Here is a 23,081-nt window from a genome sequence, read left to right on the forward strand (position 1 = left end):
GGATGGATGGATGTCACCTTTCACTGTTAGCTGGTAATTCAAACACACCTCTCATCTTTTCCCCTAACGGTGACAAGTGGAATTAGTATTAGGATAACTAGCAAGAGCTCATCCCTCAACTATGAAATTGATATATTGTATTTCTCTAGGCCATGTTTACAGTGATCACAAACCAGACCCTTTTAAAGTTCAGCATTTAGTTGCAGTCTGTTTTTGTCCGCAGCTGACAATGACTAAGACTGGTTCCTTAGGAAATAAAAACAAGGGCTGAATACTGGAGTGAGATCTGTTATGGAGAACTGTTGAAGTGGCCTTTGAGAAAGTTTTTCATCCCCAACATAGACAAGCTCATTGTCCAGCCCTGTCAAGAAACACTTTTTTTCATTTATTTACATTTTTTATGCTTTGTTGTTTCCTTTTTCTTTTGCTAACATTTGTAGTTAAAAGTGTATACCCATGCACAGTCAAGAGCCTACTAACAAGACTAAAAAATTTCAAGTCATCAGTTACAGTGGAATTATCTAAATGGTCTATTTGGAAAGTGCTCCAGACAGATAACTAGCTATGAAGCTTAGTTCAGGCTTTATTAAAGTTTTGTGTGTTCGTTATAAGTCGTGCACCTTTTTGTGAGGGCCGAGCATGCAGACTCAGGATGAGCCACTTTCCCATCTAGTTGCAGCAGCTCTTAATTTCGGTGCCTGGGTTAGCAGAAGCAGTGACCCTGAAGCAGTCGGCCCACCTTGTTGTGATTCTAACCAGCCAGCCATGAAGTCGTCCATCGAGTGGCCAGTCCCAGAAACAGCAGCAGCAGCCAAACAGAGTTTTGGAAAAGAGGTGAAGATAGGTGGCCACTTAGTTAGGATGGTGTTGACCATTTATTAGAGCCTGCTTGCTGGCATGCCTAGAGCCGCTTTGAATGTGGCCATGAGTGTGGAATGTGGAGCCTGCAAGATTTGACTAAGGCTCTCATTCCTAACAACTGGGGTCAGAGGGCACAACAGGACATGGGAGGGAAAAAGGGAAAAGGGCGGAAGGTTAGGAACTAGGGGGTGGGCAAGGGGTGGAGCTTTGAACCAGACCAGCATGGGCATTGGACCCCTGAATACCACTCCACTATGACCTGTTATGACAGGGATCAGGGCTTTATGCTGAGTGGCTTACTGCCACAATCCATAGTTTGAACTGATAGGGAGATGCACCCCATATTGTTTTGCTAAACTGGTACAGCCTGATAGGAAACATAACCTCTCTCAAATAGCAGTATATGGTCCTGCATAATTATTTATTAAAGTTTGATATCAAAGGATCAGCCATTTTCATGATATTGCATATGTGTACAGGACTGTGAATTGGCCCAGTGTCCAAACAGCCAACCTGTTTCCCCAGGGACCAAAGTCCCTTCCCATCAAGCCCACAAAACCCAGTGGCGGTTTGGTTCATGGACCCAGGTTGGTGATCCTATGCCATATAAGCGATCAATTTGTCTTTGTCTTGTACCTATTCTTACATTTTCTCCGCTTTCTAACAGTGTAGCACCAGTTGTGGTAAAGGGACTCGGATGCGTTATGTCAGTTGTCGTGACAACCACGGTGGTGTGGCAGAGGAATCGGCATGTGCTCAGCTACCGAAACCTGCTGCCAGAGAAGTGTGCTCCGTTGGTGCATGTGGACAGTGGAAAGCATTGGAGTGGACCGTGGTAAGAAAACACATCGATTAAGCTTTCTTGCTTCTACAAAGGTTCATCCAATGTCATAATGAATCATAACAAAAGAGAACATTTCAGGACACTTTTCAGCATTTCAGGATACTTATTGTTTCTATTACACAATGAAAACTTTTGCGATTATATTAACCATTGTTACTGCAAAAAAGTATCTGGCACGAAAAAAAGATACATCATTCTTCTGCCCTTCTCCAGCCAAACCAAGCGTGACCAAACCTTTCCATTAGTGTAATAGTTGGATTGCATGTAAATTGATTACTTATGCCTGGAGAGTGAACCGCAATGAATGGTATTATTAACACAATAGGGTTATATGGCACAATGGATGTTTCTATGGCGGCACAGTGGTGCAGCTAGGTAGCGTTGACCTCACAGTTCTGAGGATCGGGGTTTAAATTCCCGCCTGTGTGGAGTTTGCATGTTCTCCCCCTGCCTGTGTGGGCTTTCTCCGGGCACTTTAGTTTCCTCCCTCACCACAAAAACATGCAACATTAATTGAAGACTCTAAATTGTTCCTACGTGTGATTGTGAGTGCGACTGTCGTCTGTTCCCATGTTCCTCCTGCCTGATGACAGCTGGGATTAGATTCAGCACCCCCATGACCGTTGTGAGGATATGCGGTTCAGAAAATGGATGGAAGGATGTTTCTATACAGTAAAGAAAATGAATATTTGAACACCCTGCTATATTGCAAGTTCTCCCTCTTGGAAATCATGGAGGGGTCTGAAATTTTCATCGTAGGTGCATGTCCACTGAGAGAGATAATCTAAAAAGAAAAATTGAGGAATCACAATGTATGATTTTTTAAAATTCTTCATTTGTGTGATACAGCTGCAAATAAGTATTTTAATACCTGTCTATCAGCTAGAATTTTGATTCCTCAAAGAACCGTTAATCCGCCTTTGAAAGTCCACCTCCACTCAAGTATTGTGATAATCAGATACACCTGTGTGACGTCTTTAGCTGCATAAAGACTCGTGTCCACCCCATACAATCAGTAAGACTCAAACTTGTGACATGGCTAAGACCAAAGAGCTGCTCAAAGACACCAGAGACAAAATTGTACAACTCCACATGGCTGGAAAGGGCTACGGAGAAATTGCCAAGCAGCTTGGTGAAAAAAGGTCCAGTGTTGGAGCAATCATTAGAAAATGGAAGAAGCTAAGCATGATGGTCATTCTCAATCGGAGTGGAGCCCCATGCAAAATATCACCTTGTGGGGTCTCAATGAGCTTTAGAATGGTGAGGAATCAGCCCAGGACTACACGACAGGACTTGGTCAATGACCAGAAAAGAGCTGGGGTCACCGTTTCCAAGGTGACTGTTGGTAATACACTAAGACGTCATGGTTTGAAATCATACATAGCACGGAAGGTTCCCCTGCTTTAACCAGCACATGTCAAGGCCTGTCTTAAGTTTGCCAATGACCATTTGGATGATACAGAGGAGTCATGGGAGAAGGTTTTGTGGTCGGATGATTCCAATATCCGTGTTTGGAGGAAGATGGATGATGAGTTCCATCCCAAGAACACCATCCCTAGTGTGAAGCATGGGGGTGGTAGCATCATGCTTTGGGGGTGTTTTTCTGCACATGTGACAGGACGACTGCACTGTATTAAGGAGAGGATGACCGCGGCCATGTATTGTGAGATTTTGGGGAAGAACCTCTTTCCCTCAGTCAGAGCATTGATTGAGGTGGGTCGTGGCTGGGTCTTTCAACATGACAATGAGCCGAAGCACACAGGCAGGAAAACTAAGGAGTGGCTCCATAAGAAGCATGTCAAAGTTCTGGCGTGGTCTAGCCAGTCTCCAGACCAAAACCCAGAAAATCTTTGGAGGGAGCTGCAACTCCGTGTTTCTCAGCGACAGCCTAGAAACCTGTCTGATCTAGAGAAGATCTGTGTGAGGAGTGGGCCAAAATCCCTCCTGCAGTGTGTGCAAACCTGGTGAAAAACTACAGGAAACTTTTGACCTTTGCAATTGCAAACAAAGGCTACTATACTACATAGTAAAACATTTTTCTCAGGTGTTCAAATACTTATTTGCACCTGTATCACACAAATAAATCAAAAAAACATACATTATGATTTCTGGATTTTTCTTTTTAGATTATCTCTCTCACAGTGGACATGCACTTACCATGAAAATTTCAGACCCCTCCATGATTTCTAAGTGAGAGAACCTGCAATATAGCAGGGTGTTCAAATACTCATTTTCTTCACTGTATAACACAAATCACATGTCAGTAAAATTGGACAACACTACATGGGTTTGGGGAGGAGCCAGCCATGCTTCTCATGCATAGCACTGGAATGGGGAAGAGGGCTCAGTTTAATTTTGAAAAAAACTTGACATGAATCTTTCTTTTTTATCGCAAGTTAGAAATTGGATAAGAGCGGTAAAAGGTGCAAAATTATGTTTGCATAGCCTAAATAAATTGAAAAGACATTTCAGTAAATTCTCCAAGAACGTTAACACAACCGTTAAGGGTGGAGCTTATTGATATTACAGTCTTTAAAAAATTGTCCTGGGGCCAGTTTAATACTGGGGCTTGGTACCTGTTCCTGGTAACAATTGTAGAAAACCCAACAAATCCCCCATGTGGAAGCACTTATCAGTGTGAACAGATGAGGAAGGAGAAGATGGTAAGATGCCTTAATGGGCTCAGTGTATAGCAACATAACTCAGGGTTGATTCACGATGTCTAAACTGTAAGAAATGTATGGCTGTTGCAGAAGAATTAAATGTCGTAACTCCTTTTCAGTACACCTGCAGTGGCATTTTCTATCTTAACGGTGAATACGCAAAAATTTTAGTTACTTTCTGTCAGATCTATATCTGATTATACCCAATGATATTCACCTAAATTAGATGTTGTCAGTGTTGCCCAAGATTTTTTTTTCTGCCCAACATGTCGTTCAGCATACATTTGACCAAAACTAACATTGAGCGTCTGCATGTTGTCTGTGTGGGAACCAGAGCAGGTTTCAAGTTTACTATGGCCGGAACAGAGACAAGGAAGTAGCTTGCTTGCGTGTCTGTGTATGTTTTGCCTGTGTGTGTGCGTGTCTGCGTCTGTGTCTGTTTGTCTGTGAGCACGCTAGGGAGAGGCGATGGAGAGAGGGATGCATTTTTTGAGATGAGAGAGCCAAGGGGGTGTACCCCTGCTTACAGATGGTTTCCATCAGTATACTTGAGTTACAATGCTGGTCGACTGCCGGTCTGGTCACCAAACAGATATATGCACGCAAAAGCTGATGCAAACCCACATCTAACCATCGAGACAAAGACACCCAATGACTCCCTCCCTCCAAACAGTTCATCCTAAGGCTATGGTTCCCATATGTTCCCGGTAGGCACCGCAGCCCCATTTCATACTACTGTGGACAAAATATGATGGTCACGAGGAAACATGGAGGGACAGGATGGGCAAACGTGACAATCCAGAGTTGCTGTGGAGCCAAAATCTTTGAATTGTCAAACATGTGCATGGCATTCATGGTACGGAACCTCATAAAACGAAGTTCATCCACCGACTCCGACAGTGTGTGTTAGAGAGAGAAAAATAGAGAGATTAAGAGAGAAAGAGAGAGAGACAGAAAAAGGAACACTTACAGACACGTTTGGAAGTTCACTCCATTGTGTATGTGAATAACAGATTCTTTTCATGTTTTGGTACAAGAGATGCATTCGTGAATTATTTGTGAAGAGACAACTATTTATCCATCCATGCATTTTCTCAGCTGCTCATCCTCACAAGGGTCACGGTCCGTGCTGGAGCTTATCCCAGCAGCTGTCAACGGGCAGGTGGCAAAGTACACCCTGAACTGGTTGCCAGCCAATCGCAGGGCACATCGAGACAAACAGCCGCACTCACAATCACACGTAGGGGCAATTTAGAGTGTCCAATTAATTGTTGCATGTTTTTGGGATGTGGGAGGGCTGGGAGAAAACCCACAGAGGCACGGGGAGAACATGCAAACTCCACACAGGCGGGTCCAGGATTGAACCCACGGCCTCAGAACTGTGAGGCCAATGCTTTCCAGCTGTTCCACCGTGCAACCAAGAGAGATTGTTCAATATTCAATATAAATTGAGCTTCAATATACTTTAACCTATATATGCCTTCTCCCTGTACTGACCCCGACACTCGAGCTGGGCAGGGGGGGGGGCTTCATTTGATGGGATGACTGCCAGTGCAACAAATGTGTTCGGAAGCACCCTGTATCCAGGTTTGAGAAAGTTCTGCCACCCATGGAAAACCATGGGCCGAAATGTATTGCGCTTTTAAGCCACTGGGACTGGGCAGCAGGAACAATTTTTGGAATACCGGTAGGTCAGTAGTGTACTTCCGGGGGCAGGCAGAAACACTGATGGGGCTTATTTTTGTTTTATTATTTATAATCATTATTTATTAAGCTCCTTACTGAGCAATTGATCCCTGCCATCTTTCACTGGTCGACGTTGTGTAAAACACTCATGATATACAGATAGTAGCTACTTTTAACAGGGCACTTACTGTACACACGTGTGTACTTGTGTGTCACTACTGACTTGTTAATAAAACAACACAGCCAAACAAATTTCTAATCCTGGACACACACTACTGTAACTTCCATCAACTTTATTGTGAACTTCCCTCCTTCAGCCACTCCAACGTTACCTCAAGTGAACAGGGTTGCTCGAATAACAATAGTACATCAACACGTCACAGAAAAATGCAGACGGTACATAAACAATCATGGTATACAAACCCATACAATAAATCTTAAAGGGACAAATGAGAAAGATTAACATATTGTATCCTTAACTAACCAATGACTGTGACCCAATTTGCAGTCTCACTGCAGACAGTAGATCAGAAAACCGACAGAGAGCAAAAAGTGAAGAAGACTTGAAACATTTGAGTGGGCACAGTATTTATTTCACGGAGCCGTACCCCCTCTTGCCCTTACGTATGGCTGGTCCCGCTCAGCAGCCTCATACCACCACACTGTGATAGAAAGCTAAGGAAGACTTAAATACAAACATGAAATACATGCAAACAGGGATTCCATGGCCTCAGGACAAAGAAAGCTGTGGACACTAATTTTAGCGACACACACTTACACACGCATACTGTTTACAAATGTGACCCACTTTTTATGTGAACCATTAAAAACAAAAGTGGGTGATGCGCCAATCAATTATAAATTGAATGCCTGTACATATGTCAACGAATCCGTCTGACAATGCCTACTGTATTCATAATTATGTAACTTTCTAACTATTGATAACATTGTATGTACTTGTTCAGTGGAAATGCCAGGACATGCAAGCAGTTGCATAACCACTGTACAATGGATGACCTTATAAAAGAATGAGTCTGCTCGGGGAGTGCTAACGAACACACCATGATTGTTTGACAGCACAGTTTTTGCTGTTATTCCAATAAAAGGATTGACATATGCAATGGTAACACGACATCAGGCAGTAATAAATCTAGAACGCAATCAATCCACCATTTAGACTATATGGAGAAAAATATTGTGATGCCTGGATTCCTCTCTGAAGCCTTCTGTTCACCATAAAGGAATGTCACAAAAAGGAAGCCTCATCCCCACCAAACAACTTTGGGACAAATTTCAAGATTATGGGCCAGGGACTCAAAAGATTAGACGCCTACAGTCCTAAATTTCTCAATTCACTTTCATACTTTTGTTCGTAGACTCACTTGACAGTGTAGTGATTCACACATCTGACATGCGTGGAGGCAGTGTGGGTTCAGTAAAGATGTGAATGTTAGCCTGAATTGTTGCGATTGAGTGGCAATCACGTGTCATCATCCCTTCAACCTGTGAGCTTGAATATACTCCATTTACCTGTGGACTTGAACAGGATAATCAGGATAGAAAAAGGATGGATGGATGGATGGATGGATGGATGGATGGATGGATGGATGGATGGATGGATGGACTTTTTCCATAGTGTAATTGCCTCATTTGTTCATGGCCTTCTGCAAGCCTTTATGAGGGTTTCAAACCGAAAACAGGTTCCAGCAATTCTGACTGCGATGGGCTTGGGCAACATGTTAACCTGGATGTTTACATCTACCAGACATTGTGCATACAGCAAAAAAAAAAATGCGACTCACAAGTGTTCTCGAATGTATGTGTTTTAATTTGTTTGGATATGTATGAAGAAGTAGGTAATCTATTTTAAATCCTAATGTGAAATTGTTTTCAGTGTTCGGTATCCTGCGGTCAGGGGAAGACGACACGGCAAGTGATCTGTGTCAACTTCAGTGACCAAGAGGTGAACAGCAGTGAGTGTGACCCAGATGATCAGCCAAGCACTGAGCAAGACTGCGCCATGTCTCAGTGCCCATCCCACTCCAGTGATTCCAGACCTCTACCATCCTCACCTAACAGCAGCGCCAGGAACATCATTCCGCAAAGCCAATCCCACCAATGGCGAACGGGGCCCTGGGGCGCGGTGAGCAGTCACTGTGATTTGACGGGCACGAATGTACCTGCGTGCCATCGCATTCGCACATCTGCACAGTTGAGCACGAAAAATCACGCGCGTAAAATTTGTTATGAGTAGAAATACAGTGAAGAAAAAAAGTATTTGAACACCCTGCTATATTGCAAGTTCTTCCACTCACAAATCATGGAGGGGTCTGAAATATTCATCGTAGGTGCATGTCCTCTGTGAGAAAGATCATCTAAAAAGAAAAATCTAGAAATTACAATGTATGATTTTTTTAACAATTTATTTATAAGTATTGTAAGTATTTGAACACCTGAGAAAATATTAATTGTTAATTGTTGTTTTTTGCAATTACAGAGGTCAAATGTTTCCTGTAGCTGTTCACCAGGTTTGCACACACTGCAGGAGGGATTATGGCCCACTCCTCCACACAGATCTTCTCTAGATCAGACAGGTTTCTGGGCTGAGGCTGAGAAACACAGAGTTTCAGCTCCCTGCAAAGATTTTCTATTGAATTTAGGCCTGGAGACTGGCTAGGCCATGCCAGAAACTTGATATGCTTCTTACGGAGCCACGCCTTGGTTTTCCTGGCTATGTGCTTCGGATCATTGTCATGTTGAAAGACCCAGCCGCGACCCATCTTCAATGCTCTGACTGAGGGAAAGAGGTTGTTCCCCAAAATCTCATAATACCTGGCTGCGATTATCCTCTCCTTCATACAGTGCAGTCGTCCTGTCCCATGTGCAGAAAAGCACTTCCAAAGCATGATGTTACCATCAACATGCTTCACAGTAGGGTTAGTGTTCTTGGGATGGAACTCATCATTCATCTTCCTCCAAACACGGTTAGTGGAATTTTGACCAAAACGTTCCATTTTGGTCTCATCTGACCACAAAACCTTCTCCCATGACTCCTTTGTCTCATCCAAATGGTCATTGGCAAACTTAAGACGGGGCTTGACACGTGCTGATTTATGCAGGGGAATCTTCCGTGCCATGCATGATTTTCAAACCACGACATCTTAGTCTATTACCAACAATCACCTTGGAAACTGTGATCCCCGCTCTTTGCAGGTCATTGACCAAGTCCTGTCGTGTAGTCCTGGACTTATTCCTCACCTTTCTAAGGATCATTGAGGTCCCACGAGGTGATATCTTGCATGGGGCTCCACTCCGATTGAGATTGACCGTCATGTTTAGCATCTTCCATTTGCGAATGATTGCTCCAACAGTGGACCTTTTTTCACCAAGCTGCTTGGCAATTTCTCCGTAGCCCTTTCCAGCCATGTGGAGTTGTACAATTTTGTCTCTGGTGTCTCTGGACAGCTCTTTGGTCTTGGCCTGTTAGAAGTTTGAGTCTTACTGATTGTACGGGGTGCACAGATGTCTTTATGCAGCTAATGACCTCACACAGGTGCTTATGATTCAGGATAATGCATGGAGTTGAGGTGGACATTTAAAGGCGAACTAACAGGTCTTCTAGGGTCAGAATTGTAGCTGATTGACTGGTTTTCAAATACTCATTTGCAACTTTATCACACAAATAAATCATTAAAATATCATACATTGTGATTTATCTCTCTCACAGTGGACATGCACCTAAGATGAAAATTTCAGACCGCTCCATGTTTCCTAAGTGGTAGAACTCGCAATATAGCAGGGTCTTCAAATACTTATTTTCTTCACTCTACATAGATATTGAAAGACTTTGCTTATTTTGTGTAGTCTTGACCAATGTTCCCTCTAAGCTGCGCCACTGCGCAATTGTCGCTCACTCTCAGCGCACATGAAAGGGATCCAGTGGAGTGAACTACAGCCTGATGTCTTTTGGTTGTTGTTGTTTTTTAACACAGAAGCACACGGTCTTTAAAAAGGAGCTGCTGCTCAACCTACTTCTACTTCCTAGTTTACATGACACCACCCTCCTCCGCTCTTAAAGGGGTACACTCATAATTACAAACAGAACACACATCCGCAACTTTATATCTGCGGGCATGACTGGTGGACCACACCCGTAACTTTATATCTGCGAGCATGACTGACCACACCCATGCATTTTTCAAATATGAGTGGATGGCGGTGAATGAGGAGTCAATAAGGTCCTGAAAATCTGATGCAAGTACACAAAAGCCTTTGACAGTCTTCAAACAGCGGGTTGTTTAGAGGCTGCCGTTCATAGGGGTGCTCCATTTTATGATAATACCTGTACTAACAGAAGACATGTTGATGGTATATACACACTTACCACAGTACTTACCATTTATTTATTTTAGATGTTTGACATGGAAGTGTTTTTCATACAAATAGTGTATGTGTAATTAGTGTTAGACTATGGCGTGCTCTGATTTGTAGACAAATTCCAGTTATGTCACCATTCTAAGAACCGAATGATGCCATAAACCAAGGATCCCTTGTATTGTATCATGCCTTGTGTAGCTAAATAAAGTACATAAAGTAAGCTGACAGCAGTAGGCATACTGGAATAGGACCTGTGGATTCCTATGGTATGCTATCATATAAAGTACCTGTACACACACGATTAGGGGTCACCACAGCGTGTCATCTCTTTCCATCTAAGCCTATTTTGTGCATCTTCCTGACTAACACCCACAGTCTTCATGTCCTCCCTCACCGCATCCATCAAGTCATCAGAGTTACTGTATACTCGTTATTGCTTGTACATAAGTTAAACATTTCATTTTCCTGCTCTTCTTTTCACTATTCTCATTCATTCAGGTCATTTTATTCTCAACCCTGAGCTGGTTGCCAGCCAATCACAGGGCACATGAAGACAGACAACAGGCGCACTTACAATCACACCTAGGGGCAATTTAGAGTCTCCAGTTAATGTTACATGTTTATGGGAAGTGTGAGGAAATCGGAATACCTGGATAAAACCCAGGCAGGCACAGGGAGAACATATAAACTCCACACAGGTGGGGGCGGAATTTGAACTCTGATCCTCAGAACTACGAGCCGGACGCTCAAACCAGTTGATTCACCGTGTTGCGACGTCGGAAACCATTCCGTGACAATGTGTTTCTTCATACAACCTTAGCAAGGGTAGAAAAGAGTTAACCACTGTTGAACGATCATGATGAAGATAATGACTACGTCCTACCACACTTTGAGTCCGCTTACTTGAGCAAGTTTTAATGAATACTTTGTCCTTCTCCTTTTTTGGAAAAAGTGGCCAGCAACAACAACAAAAAAAGCCACAACAAAGAAAGTAAATAAAAAACAGAACACATAAGCAGAGTTCATCCTTTAATGGTTACTGAGTTAAGCCTAAAGTAGACCAAGGCCTTGCATGATGTCATCCATGACGTTTTGGCCAACATAATTGTGGTCAAATTCCAAATTGTATCACTTCGGGAGCCTGTACTTCCGAAACGAATCATGCATTCAGTTGCTATTCTACTCCCATAGGTTTCGCATCATCATGTCTACACTGCAACATCCCCGCTGGACTCCGATGGGCCTATCGCTGTGTACACTGTGAAGCTATGTGTGAGAACCCATTTGACAGTCCGGTACCCCGGCTCTCTCTCTTTGACAACAGTGCTCCAGTACATGTGCAGGAGGCTTTCAGCGGCGAGTCGTAGTGTGCCAGGATGAGAACGGCTACCCTGCCAACAGCTGTGAGGATCGCAGCCGGCCCAGTGAGCAGCGATCCTGTGAGTCGGGGCCATGTCCGCAGTGGATCTATGGCAACTGGGGAGAGGTAAGGCAGACAGACACAGCTTTACTGGTGTTAAAAGGGCTAGTGGGAAAACCAAACTTTGGGATGCTTATGTTTGGATAATTACTTTGACAGTTTGTGAAGGTTGCATGAGAAAAAGCACATCGGAAAATACCTGAAGCTCAATTTCACATTCTTTGTGATTCCCACGGGTTAGCATTGGTGTTTTGTTTTGTTTTTGTTTTTTTTTAAACTTCGTTTTAATGTGATTTCTCCTCACGCTGTCCTCAGTGCACCAAACCATGCGGAGGCGGGATAAAGACGAGGCTGGTGGTATGTCAACGTCCAAATGGCGAGCGTTTCAATGATCTGAGCTGCGAGATCCACGACAAGCCACCGGATCGGGAACAGTGCAATACTCAGCCGTGTCCGTCTAGCCCCCACTGGAGCACAGACCCATGGAGCTCGGTACGCTCATAACAAAAAAAACAAACAAACAAACAAACAAAAAAAAAAGAAAAACTCAATACCTTCTTTTTTTCAACCTCACATTTTGCCAGTAGTGTTTTTGTTGCTCAGTCACAATCAGACTTAAGTGGGGTTCGGTGCTGCTTTTGCATGGAGAAAATAAATTGTACACTTCTAAGATTTTAACTCCTCTCCAATTCCCAACTCCGCACTGGTGCCTGCAACGTTTCCTCGAGACATTTGGAAAATCCATTTCTGTTGCACTTACATGGCAAAGATATGCTGTTCTGCAATTTGCCAGAGAAAGTAAATCACTACGAAACACTTCAGTGACAGCTGTGACCAGAAGAACCTTCTTTTCTTGAGTTACTAGAAAAACAGTAGATGGGCTGTGTGTTAGTTTTGAAAGCCTTCAGGATCACTTTGTATCACAATCAATTACTTTTGTAAAATATTGTTTTTAAAAAAAAACATAATTTATTGAGATATTTTTTCCTGTTTATCATTTGTACATAGCATTTATTTTAAAAGTGATTTATTTTGTCTTAGCTCTTTGTATATGAATGTTGCCAATTGTTCTTCATGTGCAAATACTGATGAATGTTTTTGTATATCAGGAATATACACTATGATGCCTTGTTCATTTATTATCCAAAGAGTGGCCCATATTTAAAATGTGTGGTGCTTCATTTGACATTTGGATGTTCCAGTATGAGCATTTAAAGAACTAACTTACATGGGACTCCATTTGTGGTTTGTACTATATATATATATATATATATATATATATATATATATATATATATATATATATACACACATATATCTATTTTAATAAGTGTGCATATTTGAAATGGTTATTGTATCAAGATTTCCGTTTGTCTTAGGGCACGTGTGCTTTGTTAGATAAAAAAAATTATGCTGACACTTTACTTTTCAGTTTTATACTGTATTTTCTCCCGCTGTGTACCTAATTCGACCCTCCGTAACCAGGTGCTTTGTGTACCAACATCAGCAGGAGTACACGCCCAAACTGTGGTTTGTCATGAGAGGTTGAATACCATAGGAAGTAGCAAGAGCAGCAGCAGCAGCACCAGTATCAGCACTGTGAAATAAAGTGTCTTGTTGGGTTAGGGGATATTCGTGTGAATCGCCATTATATATTCCAGTATTACGGGGGGTTTTGACACAGATTTTTGTAGTGTGACCAAAACAGTACATTTGTATAACACTAAGCTCTGCTTCTTCAAAGGTGCTCTCAGTGTATCCATGTCAATGTTTGCTTTGTACAGTACTTGGACTTGCTATAATGCTATGCTCAACAATACCTCACTTCGAAACAAACACAAACTCAGCTTGCGATTAAAGTCGGATAGAAAACCTGCATCGGTGCTCTGGCCATACAAGAGAGATTTAAAGATCTAAGTATCATAAATGAACCATCACGATTGCAACGGGTAGGCCTTTTTATAGTGACACTTCACTTCTGAAGTGAGCACTTTGTATAGACGAATCTAATATTGCAGAGGTGCCAAGTGTCTCTTAATGTTGATGTGTCTGTCTCTGAATGCCACTCAAACAATGGCCTTTTAAAATGTGTATCTGAAATATGCGATCTGTGTGACCACAGGGGGGTTTATATTGTTTTGTATCCAGAGCTCTTAACTCTGAGCCAACCTAGTGCGTCTACCTCAGTCTCTGTTATGATAGCCCCCCTGCCACATCTTTCTCTCCCTTGCACTGCAGGGGTTTTGGCTAGCTAAGACACAGCCTGACTTGTTGAGGCGAACCAGTGCAGTTGATGGCCCTAAACACAGATCCCAGTCTGTGTCATCTCCCACCATCGAATACTTATCTGCCCATTGGGGACAGTGAGAGGTGATCTCATCTGTGATTGGGGCAGCTTTTGGCTGCAGCCCACCCAGTTGACTGCTCCTGGTCATAAATGTCGCAAGTGACCACACACCTTATTTTAAGGGCCTGTTATCACAGCAGTGGCTGCATTTTATACTTCACATCATCTGCTAATGAGAGCTGTTGCTTGTAATGATTCCCATGTGCATTTGCAAATTAGCGATTCAGTGCAAGTGGAACATACATTTATTTGCATGTGTCACTCAAATTCCCCCAACCTTCCTGCCGTATCGAATTTTTCTGTTGCTGTACTTTGTCTTGTGTGATGCGAATTGAAGCACTTCAGTGTCACCAACGCCACAGGCTCTTGAAAAAAGCATCTGGTTTGTCTCTTTACCATAAATGGCAGTATTGGTCTGTTTTTCCAACAAGCATTTTCTGTACATTTATGTAATTACTTGTATTTATTGTTTCTTCATTATTATGTCCTGTCAATATTTAATTTTTTTTATGGATCCGTTGGATTTCTGTTCACACTCGCAAAATTTTATAATTAAACTGAAGTAGAGGTCATTTGTAAGGCTTTTTATCGTTATTTGAGCATTCATTTTTGTTTTCCTTTTTACAATTGGATCCACGCAGACACAAATAGAACTTCCTGGAGACTCGCGCCAATCGTATATCGGGATAGCAACATTGATGACACTTACTTACTCCAGGTGGTCAGAACCGATATGGGATGCATGGGGAGGTGTACTACATTATTTAATTTCCCGCGTATGGCTTTGGACAGAAGCTTCCAAAAGAAATGGCGGTCAAATAGCGAGCCAGCGCTCCCCGAGCAGTCTACTGAATGGCGTGTTTTTCCTGAATGAATACACACAAATCACTGAGCAATCGCACTGTTATTTTATGCGGTCAGGGCCTCCGCTGACCCCTCTGAGTGATCATGTTTTTACCGTCTGTGGCGGGCGTGTTCAAAGCTCTTCCCATCAAGGTAAATCTTTGCCCTGTGTGACAATGGCTCAGTAAACCTTGTGGCTTATTTACTGTGCTCATTCATTTTAACGCCTTTTTGGGATGCCTGACGACGTGCGCTCTGCTATGAGGCTGCCAGTGTCCTTTGCCTCTCTGTCAGACCCCCTCCGCTCTGGCCTAATGCGGCTTGATGACAGTGTACAAATGTGGGGGCCAGTGACAGTGACTCAAATGGAGCGGGCCGTCAGCGAAATAATGCAATGGTGTATTGGCAGGGTCAAAGATCACGTTTGATCTGAACTGGGGCCTCTTTCTTGTTCTCCCCATCAGTGTAGACAGACTTCTGGGAAATTGGAGCTGTGATTAGGAGATGGGAGGAGGGCAAGCGGCACAGGCGCGCAACAGTGCCCATTAAAACTATGCTGACATTCCAACCTCGCGAAGAAGGGTTCTTTTTCCTATCTTATAAAAAAATACCTCTTGGCTTCTAAAAAAAGCATGGCGTGAGTGGATTTATGCATCTTGTCCATAGTCAGTTCATACATACCAGTCACATACAGTATATACAGTTTTGTTTGCTGCAATGTATAATTAAGGAACTCCAGAGAAGCTAATAAATCCTGCACAAGGGTGTTCATTTACTGTTATCACACATGCTGTTTCAATTTGACACAGTGGTTGTGAGTCCCAGGGTATTGTGAGGGCACTTTAGCACCTCACAACAGCAAGAAAGTCCTTGTTAAAAGGATATAAAACACGATGAATGACCTACATAATGAAAAAAAAAAAAAGCTTCTGCCGCTACTCAACTAACCCATGTCTTTTCTGTGCCTGTCATATCCGATATATCTAGAATCTGTTATGGTTATATTAATCACAAATAATTACATTATTTTGCACTTTACTTCATTGTATACTTTATGTGTAACTTTACAAAAGGGGTCCCCTAGATTTTATTTCCGTTTATTTTCATTTTTATTGCCACAAAAAAGGCACAAAACCACCATGTAGAGTTTTCTATCATTCCTTTGAGCAAAGGTAAACAATCATAATTATTACCCAAATCTTTCAATACAGGATTTTAAAAGGAAAAAGAAAAACCTCCATATTTTATTAGCCCCTTCATTGATGAATGAGGTCTGAATGGGGTGAAAGTTCATAGACCCTTCCTGTTCAGTACATTATCTTGCTGCACGGGACAGAACTGCATGCTGGGCCACGTACCCATTCAACTCGGAGCCTGTCGCTTCCCATCCATCCCCAAATACTGTACTACGGCCCCTGTGATTATCTGAGCTCAGTCCAGCCTCTTTCCACGCCCCCTTCCCAGCCCTCTGTGACAGTGTGTGTGTGTGTGTGTGTGTGTGTGTGTGTGTGTGTGTGTGTGTGCGCACGTGACTGCGTGTACGTCTGTGTGTCTGGCTGTCACAACAAGTTAGGCTTTCGCTAACTCCAGGAACCTGGAAGTGAAAGAAAGTTCTACCGGGTTGATCCGGCATATACTGTCATAGGGTTCACAAAGATAATGCAAGAATCATGCAAATTCATTAAATATGGAATTACAGTGCACCTGCACTGGTGTCAGATTTTCAACAGTATAGATTTATCTTGAAAACCCTGCTGTTTGACTTTGGTTTATATCTGTCCAACACAATAATGTGCAATGTTCCATGTTTCAATTCTTCCTTTGTTACGCTATAGTGCGTTGTGGCTTATTGTTCTTCTGTTGTTTAATTCATATGCAATATACTGTAGTAGCTGCCTGTGTTGTTGGGGTTTTATGTTTTCCATAATCTCAAATCACCAACAAATGATGATGACAACAAAAACCTGTCTTTTGAGGGTGACAATGAGTGTATTTGTTGGAGTCCGAACGTAACTTTTGATCTTTTATCCGACTCCATTTCCTTGATATCTTGCAGTGCTCAGCCTCTTGTGGAAGAGGTTTCAAGTCCCGCAAGGTGCACTGTTTGACTAGCTCAGGCCGCTCTGTAGGAGACGAAAACTGTCAGCACTTGACGCCCAAACCTAACAAGCAGAGGCGCTGCCGAGGTGGCCGCTGTCCCAAGTGGAAGACTGGCAGCTGGGAGGAGGTAGTCTTTTTTTTTTGTTAATCCCAATTAAACACTTCTTTTTCCTACTGTAATATAGGCCTTGTTAGTTTTGCCTCTTTGACAATTTTATACATACAACCCAAACAAAGGTTTTGTGCAAAGGTGCTTCAACACACTGGGTGCTATTTTTGTTGTCGTGCAACTGCAGCAAAACACAAAAAGTGGCATATCTTAATTTTTGTGCAAACACAAGGCCCGTTGCCTGTTTGACAATTTGGCAGACTGGTCAGCGCCAAGGTGGAGAACTGGCGCAATGAGGGTATGCTCTTTGACATCCTCCTGGTGCATGTGACAATTTAGTGACTGTCTTGTCCGAACCTACGCTTGCTCAGATCATGACTAGCTTTTGGTACAAGGTAGACTGCATGTCTGATGCAATGTTGGTGCCACAGGCAGACAGAAGTGTGGAGGATTATGTCAGACGTATTCCATTCATAATCGGGCCTATGTGACGAGAAGGCATCAAAAACTATAGGAATCAAATAATTGAATACTTTTATTATATTATTACATCTCACCACCTGCCAAACAATCGATTAGGGTGGGGTGCGATCTCCAAGTCCGTACTTCACAGCGCAGATATGCGATCTCCCCCCACGCCAAATTCACATCATCCACTTTCAGAGGTCTGCTTGCAGTTCACCATGAACTTTGCACAGGTCAACCTCCCAGACTTGAGCAAAACAGTTTTCTCTTCTGCCTTGTCAAAGACTCCCAGTGCACTTCTCACATGCTGGTAGGGGATGAGTGGCGACACTTTGATAGAACAGGAGAGGAATTGGTTGTGTGGGAGTGCAGGAGGCACTGCTTCAAAAAACGACATCAATGTGTAAAGGATCAGGAAGACAGAAACACTTCAGAAAACCAATAAATAAATACAGTTCAGTGCTGCATCTGTAGATGTAACCTAAAACTGTGGATGCCATGTCCACGGTGCCAAAGAAGAAAACCTCTGGACTGTTATGGATGCAAAGTTCAAAAGCCATCATCTGTGATGGTATGGAACTGTGTTATTAGTGCCAATGGCATTGGTAACTTGCACATCAGTAAAGGCCCCATTAATGCTTAAAGGTACATTCAAGTTTTGGAGAAATATATGCTGCCATCCAGGCAACATCTCTTTCATGGACACCCCATCTTATTTCAGCAAGACAATACCAAACCACATTCTGCACATGTTACAATAGCGTGGCTTCATAGTAAACGGGTGCGGATACAAGACCAGCCATCCTGGAGTGCGGACCTGTCTCCAATTGAAAATGTGTGGTGGTTTATGAAGCATAAAATACGACAACGGAGACTGTGGAATAGCTGAAGTTGTACATCAAGGAAGAAAAGAAAATACTGTAATTGCACCTATAAAGCTTCAACAATTAGTGTCCCCCGTTCCCAAACGTTTATTGGATGTTGAAGAAAGAAAGAAACATTATTGTGTCATAGCTTTTTGGGAATGTGTTGCAGCCCTGAAAATCAAAGTTAATGGTTATTTAATAAAAACAATATAGTACATCAGTTTGAACATCAAACATCTTGTCTTTGTAGTGGATTCAATTAAAAAAAAGCTTGAAAATGATTTGCAAATCATTGTGTTCTGTTTTTATTTAGATTTAACACAATGTCCATATGTCATTGGAATTGGATTTGGTGATGAATACTTGCATGCATGCAATTACCATAATATATGTAACAGCTCTCCGTATGATGCAGTTCTGCTCTACACTAGTGCCAATTACATGTTAATTAACAATAGGAAGTAATCTCATGACTGGTCAGGATTATTCTGTTCACACTTTTTTTTTGCCGCTGACACATGCCCAAATCACATCACATGACGCTAGGTTGTCTTCTTACTTTCTATTCTTTATCTTCTGTAGTTCAAATAGAGTATGACATAATGTATACACTTGCCTTCATAAACGTGCATGATTTAATTCAAGTTCAAGAACATGGCCACTTTCTTTTTCTACCAAGCAATCTTTTCATCCTCTTGCGTGTGTAGTCTTTCTCTGAATTTCCCCCTCTGGCCAAGTGGCGTCCAACCACAGGAACACATCTGTACCTCATACCTCAGAAAGGATGTGCGTCTTTCCAGAACAGCTGCAGAGCAGGAATGAGGCCAGGAGGAAATGATACTCCACCGTCCCCACAGCATGATAACACATGGTTGCCTCTTGGTTCCACGGCTAAAATGTCACACGTGATAATATGCAAGTGAAATCAATGAAATTTCATATTGGAACCCACGAGCTTACACACACGGAACTCAAACGAGTAGTTTGTGGTTCTGATTTAATCACAGCATCTGTTTGGAAAGACAAAAACGAAAAAAGAAAATGCTATCTAACAGTATCCCTGCAGAGGGCAGAGACAGAATTGAGATTTGGGGGAGAAAAAAATTGCATGGCAAATAACATTGTTGAATGACAGGTGTGAATTAAGAAACAAATCATTATGTCCAATAAATGTCAGCATTAATGACTTAAAATCCTTCCAAAAATCAAATTTAGCATATCTTACAAATAAGACAGCAACATTAATGCTGAATATCTGCAGAAGGTACCATTAGCATTCTTTTTCTCAGCGGCCGCTTCACATCTTTCCATTTCATAATTTTAGTGTTTCAAAACTGCTCTTGATAATACATCAGTGCTCAGTTTTCACAATACTGAGAGCCAAGAGGATTAATAAAATAACTAAAACCTTTCTCAGCATGACTCAGCGCAGATCCATATTACTCGAAGCTGCGTCAACAGTAATGAACGCATTATTAAATTGATTCTGACTGATTTGAAAGAAAACCGCAATATTATCTTTGTGAAGGCATTTTTTTTACACTTTTCACATCTTATATAATTTAGGTGTACTGAATAAAGGTGACCATGACAGTCATTTCTATCACTCACCAAGCTATTGTTTGGCTTCATAACAAAGCTTTGATATGACTGTTGAGGAAAAGGGAGAGTGAGAGAACACAAATGATGCAGCACAAATATGAGCTGTGTATTTATATTTTATTGAAGACCAGAATACAATAAAAAATTATATCAAACACAAGTCTATCCAGTTGCATTGAGCGAACTCACACTCATTTGACACACAGTCGAGTTACAATAGAATCACAATTGTCTTTAAGTGGTACCTGTCTTGCCTCCAGTGCTCAGCATCCTGTGGCGATGGTGTCCAGAGGCGTGAGGTGACCTGCCAGGCTGGCACCCGAAGGAGCCCATTTGAGACCGACTGCCCCGAGCGCTCCCGCCCGGCATCTAGTCAAAGCTGCCGGGTCGCTGATTGTCCTTCGCGGTACCGGTGGAGAGAGGGAGACTGGCAAGCGGTAGGACAGATTTTCTGTGTTTGCTATTGAAGCTTGGAGAGAAGGTTCTGATGCGGTTCTGAGTCAAAGCTGCGGGCTCGCTCTGCTAAGCAGCGGGAGCCAGGAAAAAGGAGGAGGGTTACTCCTTGCTTGATGCACTGATGGGAATCAGATGCTCAGGCTTTGTTTTTCAACAAAACGTTTTTTTTCGCCTTAGGAAAAGCAATCCATCTAATTGACAAAGTTGCTCCAACCACGTAATTGGAAAGAGCTCATCTTATCCTCACAAAGGTCACGGGAGTCTTGGAGCCTATCCCAGCTAACTTTAGGCTGTATAACTTTACTTGAATAGTATAAATAATTGCTCGTGTTTTGATTTTGTGTTGCCAATCATGTTATCATCAATCATCATGCCTTTATTATTAGGTAGTAAAATTTCAATTTTCCTTTTTTTTTTTTTTTTTTACTTAAGTAGATTAATAAGTGGCTACTTTAGTACTTTTACTTAAGTGTCTTTAGTAAATTTACTTTTTCCAGACATGTAAGAGTACTTTTACTTCAGTATTAAATACCAGTACTTCTGACACCTCTGATTTTTACGTCTGTGTCATCTTAGGCCCAGTACACATTTCAAGACAGTCGGGGTTTTTTTTTGCCCAATTTTGCCCCTTCCCAACCCTGGACGTCAAATGCCAGAGTATATTAAATCATATAAGATTATCCTGTAAGATTATCTTTGGGCCTGCGGTGCCTCTATGGTGAATTTGTCTCGATGATCGGGTCTCTAATGAGTTGGGCCCAAAAGGCAGTGACCCACTTGGTCCATCAGCTCTTATTGTGGGTGCACAGCCACTTTAAAATGGAAATTACTGTATGGTGGGTCAGCTGGAAAAGTGTTGGCCTCACAGTTCTGAGGTCCCGGGTTTAATGCCGGACCCGCCTGTGTGGAGTTTGCATGTTCTCCCCGTGCCTGCGTGGCCTTCCTCCGGGCACTCCGGTTTCCTCCCACGTTCCAAGAACATGCAACATTGATTGGATACTCTAAATTGCCACAAGGTGTGATTGTGAGTGCAGCTGTTTGTCTCCATGTGCCCTGCGATTGGCTGGCAACCAGTTCAAGGTGTACCCCGCCTCCTGCCCATTGACAGCAGGGATAGGCTCCAGCACTCCTGTGACCCTTGCAAGGATAAGTGGCTAAGAAAATGGATGGATGGATGCATTGTATTATTAATTGAACACTCAAGTGAGTGAGATTGACACATGTGCCAATGTTTGAAAAGGACACATTTTTCATACAATTTTTATTTGAATGGATTTGATTGTGATTGTAGTATACGTGTCACGCTGGAGAGCTGGACTACCAAAAACGCAGTTGCAGCATTTACGGCTTTTCAATTCTCAGGTGGTTTTGAGTCTTTGTCACTAATAACCTCAAAGGAGACGAGGATAATCAGCCTGGAGAATTTTTTTTTTTCATGCTTCTTACCCTGGCTTCCTCGAAAAAGCATTTGTATTTACACTGAATCCGTTAATAATGTAATGACCATGCCGAGTTAAACAATATAGCCTTACTCATCTATGAGTCTAGTATCCCCCTTTTAGCAGAATATGGCGAGGGTCACTGTTGTTAGAGTTGAGCTCAATAACCGTTCCTCGGAACAGCTGCACAACTCAATAACATTTCCAGGTATTTCAGTTGTTTGACATGAGCCCCGCGCATGAAGCGATGCAGGCCAGCTGGAATCAACTGCAGCTGGATGTGACGCAAATAGAGCTTCTCCGACTCTTTTGTATGATATTTGAACATCACAACAATTTACTGTCCTTTGTAATATTGTGGAAGATAAAAGGCTTTTCTCCATCATTTCTCCACACATATTTGTGAGATGTCAGGGGACGGTCATGACCTCTGATTAGGTTCTTCTCAAAACAAAACAAAACAAAAAAAACAGTGACTTATATTTTATTTGATTGATTGATTTGTGTACTATTTTGACGAGGCCAATTAAAAGTCCCATTATTCCATAAGAGAAGATACTGCTTCATGATAATGCGTATTGTGCAATATGCATCACAGTGGTTAGAGCCACTATTATAAACCCACTTTGTCCTTTGACTCCGCTCTAGTGCAGTAAATCATGTGGATCAGGACACAGAAGACGAGATGTACAATGTGTGGACCACCACAAGCAGGAGGTCCATGAAATGTACTGCGTCAACCAAATCAGACCTCCAGATATAGAACGCTGCAATGCCCAGACCTGTGTCCAGGAGTACCAGCGGCGACCGGTCCGCGGCCGTCCCACGCCCTTGTCTCGACGGCGACAAGAGCTGGGGAGTTCTGATGAGCCACCCCGGAGCTGGAGAGACTTCGGGATGGTTGTGATGGTAATGGTGGTGGTCATGGCTCTGGTCCTTCTCTCCACCATCCTATTCGCTCCGGATGGCTCCCAGCCGCTTCATGACCTGGCCTCGTTTGTGA

At 42.5% G+C, this 23,081-nt stretch overlaps 1 protein-coding gene across 1 annotated transcript in view; it reads left to right on the forward strand.

Annotated features, from left to right (window-relative positions):
• Positions 1-23,081, forward strand: part of LOC133507767 (A disintegrin and metalloproteinase with thrombospondin motifs 9-like) — a 54,664-nt gene that overhangs the window by 22,904 nt on the left and 8,679 nt on the right. The window contains 7 exon segments of the mRNA XM_061833178.1: positions 1,341-1,448; positions 1,529-1,696; positions 7,949-8,197; positions 11,756-11,917; positions 12,167-12,343; positions 17,098-17,268; positions 20,444-20,620. Coding sequence (XP_061689162.1) covers positions 1,341-1,448; positions 1,529-1,696; positions 7,949-8,197; positions 11,756-11,917; positions 12,167-12,343; positions 17,098-17,268; positions 20,444-20,620 — 1,212 coding nt within the window.

The sequence above is a fragment of the Syngnathoides biaculeatus genome, chromosome 10 (genome assembly GCF_019802595.1).
Source record: "Syngnathoides biaculeatus isolate LvHL_M chromosome 10, ASM1980259v1, whole genome shotgun sequence".
Classification (NCBI taxonomy): domain Eukaryota; kingdom Metazoa; phylum Chordata; class Actinopteri; order Syngnathiformes; family Syngnathidae; genus Syngnathoides; species Syngnathoides biaculeatus.